Source organism: Accipiter gentilis, chromosome 4 (genome assembly GCF_929443795.1).
Source record: "Accipiter gentilis chromosome 4, bAccGen1.1, whole genome shotgun sequence".
Taxonomy (NCBI): Eukaryota; Metazoa; Chordata; class Aves; order Accipitriformes; family Accipitridae; genus Astur; species Astur gentilis.
The window spans coordinates 29,241,654-29,254,359 of record NC_064883.1 but is presented as its reverse complement, the minus strand read 5'-3'; the positions used below and the strand labels follow the sequence as shown (position 1 = coordinate 29,254,359).

The 12,706-nt window shown below is 38.0% G+C and overlaps 1 protein-coding gene across 9 annotated transcripts in view; it reads right to left on the bottom strand.

The window, feature by feature from the left end:
* MYO3A (myosin IIIA) overlaps positions 1 to 12,706 on the bottom strand; it is a 146,014-nt gene that overhangs the window by 88,024 nt on the left and 45,284 nt on the right. For all 9 annotated transcript variants that reach the window (XR_007505795.1, XM_049798246.1, XM_049798245.1 and 6 more), the window contains exons 4-5: positions 1,050 to 1,154; positions 177 to 276 (exon numbers count right to left, since the gene is read on the bottom strand). Coding sequence is in view for 8 of the 9 variants with exons in the window: in XM_049798246.1 (XP_049654203.1) it covers positions 177 to 276; positions 1,050 to 1,154 (205 nt within the window). In the remaining variant the exon portion in view is untranslated. The remainder of the gene's footprint in view (positions 1 to 176; positions 277 to 1,049; positions 1,155 to 12,706) is intronic.

Here is a 12,706-nt window from a genome sequence, read left to right as displayed (position 1 = left end):
ATTTTATTTCTAGCAATCAAGTTAAAAAGTAACTTTGATTATCCAAGTGATTTTTAATGAAGAACCCAAAAACTTAACAAAAAATTAATATAATTAATCTTTTCTGATTTGTTTATTTTATTTTCCATACTTCAGATGTGCAACATTGGTTGTATATATAAGTAAACATAACATACCAAAATCCACAAGCTTGACTCCTCCTTCAGTGGTCAGAAGGATATTATTTCCCTTAATATCACGGTGGATAGTTTTGTTTTCATGCAAATGCTGAAGTCCCTGGAAGGTGACATGTAAACATGAACATTTTACTTACAGCTCTGTCCTTTGTATCACATTTGCAGAAACAAAAAGGTAGAAAAGTATGACAAAACTTAAAACAGTTTAAAACTCAAAACCACAGAAGTGTCATTCTCACTGGAAAAACACTTGGCACACCATGAAGAATAGATATTTTTTAGTTGTCCCACTTCATGTCAAATAGAAATTTTCAGATAAAAGCAGAAAAAAAAAGCACTATAAATCTAAATTATATACTATACCTTTAGAGTACAAACTCAAAGAAAACTGCTAAGGCCTAAATTCCACTGCAGAAAATCAAATTCTGTTTCAAGGAAAATGAAAAATAAAGACATGTGATCCTGATTAGCTGAAAAAAAAAATATTCTTGTAGCGGTGTTTGAATTCACTAGATCTGTTGATCATTTTGCTATAAAAATATCTGGGATCCAGACATAAGAAACTGAACAGTATTTTGGGTGTATTTCTGCTATTTCTCAAAGAAAAGCGATTTTGATGCAGAACTGTATTTACTAAGGAAATTAATCAATGGTCAGAAATCAATTTTAATTCTCTTAATAATGAAACAAACAGATGAATTTTTCTTTACCTTGCTTGTTCAAAAAGATATGTCTGAATTACACATTACCTTGATTTCATTACACACTGCTATAATACAAGACAGTGAGCTGTGTTAGCGGGGACATGACTTTATTCAAAGAAAAAAATATGAGGTGAATATTGACTGTCCTTTCACTGAGACCTTATCTTACCATCAGAGCTTCACGTAAAATGTAAGCAATTATAAGTTCATTCATCCTTTCGCCTCTCTTCAGAAATCCTTTCACAAGATCGGTCACAGATCCACCATTGCATAGCTGCAAAACATCAGGGGAATATAAAAAGGAATTAAGAAGTGTTGGAGTAGCCACCTGGTTTTAGTTTTCAGTAGTTTTCGTATTTGTAGCCAAATGAGCTCCTAAACTGGCAAACCACAAATTTGTCCTTATGTCTACCATTTATACAAACAACATACACAGAAACTTGTGCCAATTTTTTTCACTGCTTTCTGCATTTAATTCTTCTTGCCCCAACACAAGTACAGCAGTCTATCTCTGTTTTCCTATATACATGATTGCTTTTCATGGAACAGAAGCAGCTTATAGTGCAATAAATTTGCTGTGAAGGCATGTTCTGTGGGGCATGCTAATTGCTTCTTACATTCGTCATGTGCAACTCACCAGCAATGCAAATTATTGCAGCATTAATTCTCAGGTACAAAAGCTACATACAACATAAAATGGGTTTAAGGCATCAGAAGACAGGTGGCAGAGAAATTCCCCCAAGAAGAAAATCTTCCAAGGGAAAAGCTGCCCTCTTTGCCAAGCAGCACTTAATTCCTAGTGTATAAGGGTGTTAAACACCAAGGGATGGGCATTATGGAAGATAATGAAACCACCACGGAAAGGTCTCATCTCCCACACAAACAAAGTGGGCCATGGGTGTAAGACTAATTATAGCCCTTGTAGCATCAACCCTGTCAGCTTCTTGTTCCAGATGCAGAGCCACAATCTACTCTGGACAATCCTTTCTCCTGTCTAAGGTCTAAGGAGTTAGACTCCTGCAAACCCCTGTCCTGTCCTGTATACATGGGAAGCAGAGGTTTGGCCTTGCTCTCTAAAAAGATTAGTGAGCACACATTACCTGCAGATTAGTTTAGACCTGCAATATTTCATATGTTCGTTTTTATCACTTAAAATTTTTCCGCAGGAAGAAGCAACAAGGTAACTTTAGTGACTAAGCCTGTAGCAGTTACGCACCTGCAAAGATGAAATTGGTACTTAAGCCCTTAAACTATACATAATCCACCTAACAATACTCATTGATTGAAGAGCCATCGGCTCTGTAAAGGAGTAGCTGCTTCCAATAGAACAGTGAAACAAATGGTAAGTTTTATACTGTATCATCCAGTAGCTTTTTGTATGAAAATAAATACCCACATAAGACATTTTACCAATGTAGTGCAGAACAGTAAATTCCTTTTGACTACAGATTTTGAAATCTATTCAAATTGAGACCATAATTTATCAATAAAACCTTTCAATTGCAGAACTCCAGACATCAGATAGATACTTTTTTATATGATTTTTTAATCTGTTCTTCTATACCTCTACATTTTTTTCTGTGCTGCAATTACAAAAAGACTTGCACCTTACAGTATAAAACATTTTATAGCCCTTTGCACCCAAACACAACAATAGTTTTCTGATTACCACTGGAACCCCAGGGTTGCACTGAACTTGTACCACATGAATGCCTACACAAATACCATTCAATACATAAGTCTTGTTGCAAGATATGTCCCCCATCAGGTCAATGAAGGCTCTGGTCTCATAGATGCTGAGCTCGATGGCAACAATCTTGGAACTCACTTAACCTCACCCTTACTTCAGTGGGACAATATGCATGCTTAGAGAGGGAAGAACTCATATGCTTCAATGATGAGATTAAGCGCTTTGCTGGATCAGGGTCAGATTCCCAAGCAGGATTTCATTTACTGTCTTTAGCCATGCTGGTCTGCCTTCTCCACTGACTTTTTCTAGTTACTTATTTTTTTAAAAAATTACATTATCTTTCCAGAGTCTCTATTGCTTTAACTTTGCCACATCACTAACATGTTTAATCAAAGCAAATGAATGATGACAATTCTGGTTAATTTAATGCACTTGCATTTCAGGGCACTGAAACTGTCTGACAAGTGACAAACCAATTGTGAAATAAATTACACGTACAATATTCTTCAAACTCTTTTTCTTCATTATCTAGTATTACAATTTTGCTTCTTATAGATGGATCTTCTTTTGTTTTCTTTACAGAGCTGGATATCTGCTAGTCTTTCTGTTCAAGGTAAAGAAAATTAACCCAGAAGGGAATATATTCTTTTTGTAGGTGGGAGAAGGAAGAAACTATACCTCAGAAATCACTTTCTTCCATGTTTAGGCTGTAAAGCCAAGACTGAGTTTATTTGCCTGGGTCAGCAATGCCAATTTTTACTTTCTTAAACATGTCACTTTATTTTATTTTTCTACCCCTCTCATAAGATATAAATCCCCATTATGAGATAAGTATCTGTATTATAAGATAAAACACCTAAAATATCAGGCAAGTAAGATAAGAAAACTGTGATTATTTTAGACCAAACCAAAACTGAACCTGGGTATGTAAAAGGTCAGGTGAGCAAGTCTTGAAGAAGCAGAAAGCCACCTGCACCACCATGGAAGAGTTCAGAGCTAGGCAGAGTTCAGCTGAGGATGTCATAAACACAGGTTCTTTCATGCAAAGGGCAATTTTTCTGTCTCAAAGATTTGTACTTTTACTTACATTAGACGATTTGTATTTTTTTGAGACCACCACCACAGGAGGAAGAGGGGAGAAAAGCCTACATATTAGAATGCAAGCAGCTATAAGGAAGAAAAGGGATTATTGGAATACAACTACAATTAGAAAAGGAGATTATGGCAGACACTGTATGTGTGCGCTCTGAGCTGCGTGGGGCAGGAGGGGGGAATGATGACGACAACAATGACACCGGTTAGTATTAACCTTGTTCTATTTTTCTACAGGCTAAACAAGTCTTCATAGGTAAAACGTTGCATCTGGTCTCATTTCCTACTTTACTGTCTTTTTTTTGCAGGCGAAGCTGCTGCATATCCCTATAACCATGCACATAACTAAAGTTCAAACAGTGATTCTTTCTCCTGAGTCAGACTATTAAATTGCATGTGTGTTCAATGCAAGCTTATCATAAACACCTCAAAAAGTCCCTCTCGTAATGAGTCATGCTCTTCTCTTCCCTCTCAAAAGAAGAAGTTACAGAAAACTACGATAGTCGTGCCTGATGCAGTGCTGGACCATGCTTGCTTGGGAATTGGAGTAGACAGGAGATAAATTATCCTTGGGGATGTTGATCAGGATCTAGTTCATGACATAAAAACTTAAAGGGGAAAAAACCCCTAAACCGTTAAAAAAAAATAAAATTAAAAAATCACATTTCTTTAATTCATACAGTCCTTCAATGAGAGATTATGGGATAAACATTATTTAGCGGTACTGCTGGACTGGAAGTTTCCTGGGGCGTTGTTAAATATTGCAGCTTATAATTATGATCTCTGCTGCTTCTTCATAGCATGCTGTCCACAGCAAAAAAACCCTGTGTAGCCTCTTACCAAAGTTTCTATGTTTGAGTTAAGCTAACTGTAATGCTTGGATGACAAGAAATCACGAAGACAACAGAGATAATTTTTTAAAAAGATCTTTCTAGTTTCCAGTGAAGCATCTATAGGAGAGAGATGCTAGTAGCTATTATTTCATTTCAAGCATTGTGAACTCACATGGCCAAATAGCTAATCAGTCTGTGTCATTACTCCACATCATTTGACAAAATCTCCTCAGAATACCTTGATGAAGGGCACTATAAGCAGAAAACAAGAAACGCATGGAGAACTCGGGACACAGACATCAGTAGAAGCTATATGTCTATCTGAGCTGTGCCACAGGGCTGCTTCCTACCTTAAAGGTCAAAGTAACTCACCAAATGTAAATGTCCTTCAACCTGTCATGAGATATGGGCTCTTCTGGGAGGAGAGAGTAATAATTCTATTGCTCTCTCCCACACTCCAAAACACACACACACACACATTCTCTCTTCCATGCACAGACGCATTTCTTGTTGTTTGTATCAGCTTTACAATACCTGTTTTAAACAACTAGTAATCCCAGGACAAAAACTGGGTATGGGAGAAGTGGTGGTGGCATCTGTTAGCTCAGGTTTGGCAGCTCAAGTAGTAGAAGATGTAAACTGAATGGACTTTCTCAGTTTGGTTCGCAGATACCACATGCTCTTGTATGTGAAACACATGCAAAACCAAAGCCCTTCAGTCTGAACTGTTTTTAGGAAGTCTCCAAAGGCTGCATTTTCCCAACAAAGGATAGAAATCCTCTTTTAAGCTTTGAATAAACTTAATTTAAAGAGAGAGACTCTTATAAATGTCCAGCCTATGAGACATGGTAAGGGAAGATATTAGTGATCCTCCCACCAGGATGTTATTTACAAATGTCATCCTGATAACTTTGTACCTGAGCACTTTTCATCAGTTTAATGTTTGTCACTTCTTCTATTGTTCCCTTGTGATTTACAGGTATTTTCTTTACCAGCAGTATTTTCAGTGCCTGCACTGATAGAACGCAAATACTACCTCAAACACAAGCAACTAAAAGGGGGTAAACTGAACCCTTTGGGCTACCTAAAAGGGGGTGGAGAAGTCAGACAGATTCTTCCCAGAGGCACACAACAAAGGATGAAAGGCAACAATCCCCAACTGCAAGATAGTAGATTCCTACTGGACATAAAGGAACAATTTTCCCACTGACAGTAGTTAAGCACTGGAACAGATTACCCAGCAAGTCTGTGTTATCTCCATCCCTGGAGATATTAAAAAATTGAATGAAAAGACCCTGTGCAAACCTGTAACATTGAAGTTAACCACCTTTGAGCAGGGGCCTAGACCAAATAATTTCCAAAGGTCCCTTCCAAGCTATAATTTTCTATGATTCATAACATTTGGATTTAAAAATATTCAGTCCCTAGTTTGGATATTCAGACAGCAGAAAAAGGGGGAAAGGACTAAGGAAACAGACTGAGTCTTGCACACTCAGACCAAGGGAAAGAATAGATAGAAGGCTTAATCCACGTGAACCTGCCTGCAAAGGCTGTAGCTCTGATGGCCTCAGCTGATAGCTGTATCAGAAGAGGTGCTTATGACTCTTCGACAGTGGTAGCGAAGGGCTCCTCCCTTATGATTTTCTGGCACTCAAAAGGCAAAGACTTATACTGGGATGACATAGAGTCCTCTACCCACCCACCTGCCACAACCCTGTGCTACTGTAATTAAGCTATTAGTATGCAAAGCTATCCTGAGCAATAGATTTATAAAATAGCATGTTCCTAACACATGAAATGTCAGTTTAAATTGCCATTGCATCACAGTCATGCAGGTGTTCTTTGTAGGTCTTACTCACTCTTCATCTGTCCCAGCTGATACATTTCTCTCTGTTCAGCTCTTCATGATTCTGATGCCCACTGAATACGGATTCAGCATCAGCTTTGCTTTTAGGAAAATCATCAGTTGCACTTTTGTTAGGCCTATTACAGCCTTTAATCATCCAGCTGCTCCTGATTTATGCATCTGTACTAAGCTGTCAGGTAACATTTGCTTGCATCCTGCAGTTGTCAAGGTGCTTTAATCTTATTTCAGTATCTTGGATGCGAACAGCGGGGCAACTACAGTTACTACCTTCCCTATCTTTACAGGCTGCACAGACATAAATGACTGGGTAGCACATCACATATGCACAACTTACGGCATGCACGAATGATAGTTATGAAAAAGTCCCATTGTCCAACCTTGCTTTAATGTTATCACACATAAGAATGCTAAAAGCATCTCAGGCACTAATCTCTGTTTTTTTCTGTTCTTAGAATAGATCAATAATCTGACCTGTTCCACCAAGCATGCAGTACAGCAGCGCTGCCAGCCTCTGAGCTGACTGTACCATCCCTTTAGTACTGACTGCTATAAGAACAAAAGATTCCTATTTGTTGCTGTTTTGTTGTCATAAAACTACAGAAACATAGGAGTAAAAAGGACCTCAAGAAATAATTTAGTCCACTGCATTTGCACTGTGTAGAGATCTGGTACTTTCAGGTGGTCCTTGACAGATATTTGTCTAACCTGCTCCTAAAAATCTCCCACTGAGGGAGACTCCAGTCTTTCTAAGTAGCCTGTTTTTATGTTTCACTAGCCTAATAGACATTTTTCCTACTATCCAACTTGAATCTTTTTTGCTTCCAGTAAAACTGCTTTATTTTTGCCCTTCCCTCCAGTAGTCTTTGATAATAAATTATCATTATTCTCTATTTAACATCATCTCTGTCAGACTACTGTCATGACATGTCATTTTTCTCTTTTTTAGGCTGTACAAACTTAGTTGCTGTAACCTTTTGAAATCATCCATGTTTTCTAAATTTAGACTGCCTGCAATTTGCCACTGATGTTTGTGACATGTTTTGCCCCAAACTACGTCAGAATTCCTTTGGAAATCTTGTCTTAGTGGGGAAAAGCCGAACAGAACAGAACAATCTCCACTTTGCAAAGAATCCCTTTCTGCAGTCCCATTGCCTAGTCATGTATATCCCATTTCTTCTTCCTATGGATAGCAGTACTTTGCACGTGTTTACTGATTTTTTTTTTCCCTGTGACTCAAAAAAATTCCTCTGATATTCACAACTGTGAATCTGATGCTATTCTCCAACATGCCTGTAATTAAACTAGGTGTCCACACCCGACTTTTTATGTGGACTTTGTTTCATCACCCAAGTTATTAATGAACAGAAACAGACCAAAAGCAGATGCCCATTTGAGATTCTCCCAGTCCAAAAGTGAATAGTGAGTCCAGTTTTATGAAGAAGAGGTTATCTGCTTTATTGTTTATATGAGGTTTCTGTACTTCCACATTTGCCTCACAAGAATGTCACATGGGACCATACAAAATCCTTACAGAAGACACACCTATTGCTTTCCCCTTGCTACACCACTTATCCTGTTAAAAGAAGAGATTTTATTAATGTGATTTGTTCTGGCCCAATCCAGGTTGACCACTTATCACGTTACTGGGTTCTGGGTATTTTGACAGTGGTTTCTATTAACTTGTTCTGGAATCATTGTGGGTATCAAAGTTAAACAGGCTGGTCTGTATTTCCCTAGGTCATTATTTTTCCTCACTTTGTAAAGACATATATCAAACATTCTTGTATCTCATTCCTCTCTTGTCTTAGTAACATAATCTTGTCTTTACCACTCTTCACATTAGTCTCTCTGAGCTTATCCTTAAATGCTTGTACCTTAGCTGTGCATTTTTGTTTCTCCTATTTGAAGGCATTGTGAAATATTAAAACAAGCAAATCCTAATGCATTCTTATTCATCTCTTACTGTGCTTTTATCTTTTCTCTGCATCAGCTAATATGCTATTGTGTGTTGAATGTCTTTCAGTAACTGCCAGCTATCCTGCTTTCCTTCATTTTTACACTATTTTTCCTAAGCAGAGGTACCTACCAGTTCCGCAAGCTGGGTGAAGCATACTCTCCTAAAGCCCATTATCCTTACCCTGCTGCTCCACCATTCTTCCTTTCCTCGGGAAAGTGAACACAATTATTTTGGGGCCTTTTTAAGTCACGTTTCCTTCCATCTTCAATATTTCAAAAGAGATCTTCTCTATTAGAACAGAATCAACCTGATACAGCCATCTCCAGAGTCACTATCTTTGCCTTCTGTCTCCAAGACGGAACTTGATGGACCATCCATCTTACAATCCTGGCTGTCACACAGGGTCAGCTGTGACCAGATTAACTCCTATTCTCCGCCAACAGTGTGACATGTCTTCACAACTATTACCACCAAAGAGCACATTCCACTGACAGCACCTAATGCATACCACAAATATTTGAACATCCTTGTGAAGACTTACAGGGAACTAAATCAGTTTCTTCAACAGGCCAAGTGGTTCAATATGCAGGTCCTGTCCGTGCACCATAGTTTTAATTTCACCTCAAATGGAAGAAAGATGTGCACTATGGCTCCTATTTTTCCTAACAACAGTACAAGATAACCCATAACCAGAAGAAACCATAGCAGTGCTCTGTGCTTTCAGGTAGAGTTGATTGCTTTAAATTTAGCATGAATGAAATGTATCACTGAAACAGACATCTTTCCTGACTTATTTAGCTTCAGTGATCACAAACCGTGTGGTATTCATAATTTTGCTCTCTTACATCATCTAGCACCTCCAGGGCTGTGTTAGTCACAGGCCCATGGGTGTTTGTTTGTTGCTTCTGATGTCTTTACTTTCAGTTTGGCTTTTAACTTATTTTCTTTGTCACACGCATGCACTGAAAGACAGCCAGCCAGAGGAAAAATTTGTCTGCTCCATCTTAAGTAATACCGGCCTTCACAGCCTCATATCTTTCAGTCAGGACATAGATATCTCTACCTCACACCATGGCCAAAATGGAAAAGGCCACGTCTATATCAATATTGTGTTCTCCTATATACAAAAGCTTGTGGCTTTAAAAATGCAGCATTTCATAATACCACTTTTCAGCTGTAGAAACACGAAAAAGGGAGATTTCTTATTTTAAATGATAGTTTTCAGGGCTCGTTTGTACTTTTGGGCCACATTAAGTCATCCAAACATAACATTATGACCATTACTGTGTACAAGAATCCTGTTTTCCATCACATTTCCAGTATTCAAAATATGCTCTACCTTGAAAGCTCTTTGTTCAAACTCAGTGTAATTGAAACCACCAGGCTTTACATACACAAGAAAAAAAAAAGAAGTAATGCCCTCAAAGGAGGATTTTATCTGTTCTAAAACATTGGGAGTAGCATTTTGTCTCTAACCGAATGAAAAAAGTCAAGTAGGTGACAGTCCTGTACAAAAGGTTCACTGGGCACAGCCCAGCTGAATTCCACTGCTAGCTCTTCCTGATGCAAACTTCATATTGCATCATCCCATAATTCACATTATTTCTTTATTTTATGATATAATACATTTACAGCCCCATGAATTCACTAATGCAGAAAATAATGTATCACCTGTCCACATCTCCCCCAAAATAGTATACAGCTGAATTGGTATCAAGCTATGATTTGGAATAGTGCAGTGTAAAGCAACTGAGATATAAGTCACCTGATAAAATATTTACAAGAGAAATTCTGAAGGAGCTTTAACTATATATCTTCACAGCCTGGCAGCAGCATAACACAGCTGTAATTTCTTTTTTTAAATCAAAGAAATGGAAGGATCATTTTACAAAATCAGAGCTAACCTAGCTACAAAACTGAAAGGCACTGGTTAGTAAAGAGCCCAGGTCTTTGAGCAAATGCAAGAGGCAGCTTACGAAGATATAACATTTTGATACAGAAAACTTAGTGCAATTCATCATTTTATTATACACAAGGAGCTGTACGAAAAAAAAAACTTTTAGAGTGCAAAACCATTCACTTGGCCAGGGAGAAAAAGCAGGGCCTAAGTTTGGGATCAGTAATGGCTAACAGAAGTATTTCTACTGACAACTACAAACAGAGCTGGGGCTCTGGAAAACCCACAAAATCTCGTAAGCAAATAGGGCAGCTTGCTGTAACAGTGAGTACTTCACAGCTTTTATTACTGCCTGCTCAGAACCATGTTGCTTTTGTTAACTCTTCACCAACTGGGAAACATTTCACAGCGCATTCCTCTTTTGTACCATCATTTCTATATGATTCAGGGTTCAGACAGTAGTTCAAGTACTATCATGTCCACACTGCACATAATTCATTTTATGCATGTGTTCCTAAATGAAGACAATAATTTAGCATAATTCACTGTAATTCAAATGACTGCCATAGCAATCTTCCCTATTGAGTTTGAAAGCATGGCTGGGGAAGCACAGATCCAAATAGTGGGGCTTGTCTAAAGTCTCCTACAAGAGGAGTGAAGCTGAAACAGACTCAGCCAAAGGGCAATTCCTCTCCTCTCAGGAGTGTGCAGAGCTTAAGTGCTCTAGAAGTTGCCTGCTTCTCTCTGGTGACTACAAAAGGAGCTACAGTGACTCAGTAACTGTCATGGGACCCTAAAGCAGCAAGAGCATCCCAAAGGACATACCAAGACATTCTTACAGAGAATTTTGTAAGAACCAAAAGGATGCTAAATTCAAAAGACCCTTTTTAAAAATTATTTTTTCTTTTTAAAATAAACTACTGGAATGATTAATTCAGAGAGGCTAGATCAGACAGAATTGAAATTAAAGTGCTTTGTAAACCAATCTCTCCCTGCTCACTGTGTCTGTGCAAGGCAGTCCTTGCTTCCAGGGTTTGGTTTCAGCGAAGTCAGCAGCTTTCTGAACTGCAACAAACGCTGACAACCTTTCTGAAAACTTTTCTTTTTGTCACCACTGACACCTGGCTGCCTGCTTTCTGCACATCCCGGCTCCTTGTTCCTTGCTATAGTACTCTTTTTCCCTAAGTTGCAACCTCCAGCCCTCCCTGCCCAACAGAAAACAAGGATGAGGAGACCACTCTCTACAGATAAGCCCATTTGCTCCAGTCACTCCCTTTATAAAGGGACCCAGCATGTAAAGAGAGAACAAAGGCAGCAAAATTATTTTGTCTATCACACTTGAATTTAAGCATTTAACCCTCAGGTGTCTGAAGCAAAAAGAGACAAGCCTTAGGCCAAGCATTCTTATGATGATTGATGCCACACCCCACTAAAGCTAAAGGAGGTGTGGTAATCAGGGATTTAACCAAAAGCTACGTACATATGGGGTGTGGTTTTGGTCTTTTTTTTTTTTTTTTTTTTTAATAACCTCACATCTTTAGTAAAGATATGATCAAAAATAAAAGGTACAGAAAGCAAAGTGATGTTAAATATTGGAATGTGAGAGGCATAGTATTCACATGCTATTTAATTACATAGTGGAATGGTAAAACTCAGTGGTTTTTTTTCTGGGCTTTTGCTTTACTCCATGGTGACAAAAATTGTTAGAGGTTACTCAGAACCAGCTTTTTCTATGCGCAGTACTCTCCAGCAAGGTGGGCCATAACGTATGCTCACCAGTTGTTTAAAAGATGCAGACTGTGCAAACCACAATGTAATATGAAATACTCATTACACAGAGAAATTATGAGTATTTACTAAAACTTTGAAGCATCAAATGATAGTTGTAGCCACACATCTTTGATCCTGCGAAAATATGATATAATTCAAGAGTGAAAAATTGCTATAATTGGGAAGCAAAGAGGGACACATCAGAAACGGAGAAATCAAGGCAGATTCAGACATGTAATGGATCAAAATATTCAGTGCTGGTCTGAATGGAGCAATTATAACCAAAGACATTACTGAAAAATGACTCATGTTGAGAAATACAAACAAGCAATTTTCAATTGTTTAATTTCTCTTCCATATATGTCATTTGGAAATAACTGCTAATATGTAGACAAATGACAAGTCCCCCTTCCCTGCGCCCCACCCCGAAACCCAAATGGACTAGTTATTTTCCACTATGCTGATTTCCTGAAAGATCATTGTTTTATAGTAAATCTCCCGTATCAAAAAAGGTGCATATCTGCTTTCTTATTATAACTCTTATTATATATTCCATTATACAGAACAACTTCCATCCAAAGATTTTTTTACAGTCCACAAACTTGCCTTTATTCCCTTAGATGGAAACATATCTGCATATAGTAAGTGCTGTAGCTAACAAAAGCATACTGTAAACATGCCAAAGGAAAATCCTAAATAAATTATTCATCTGTACATACC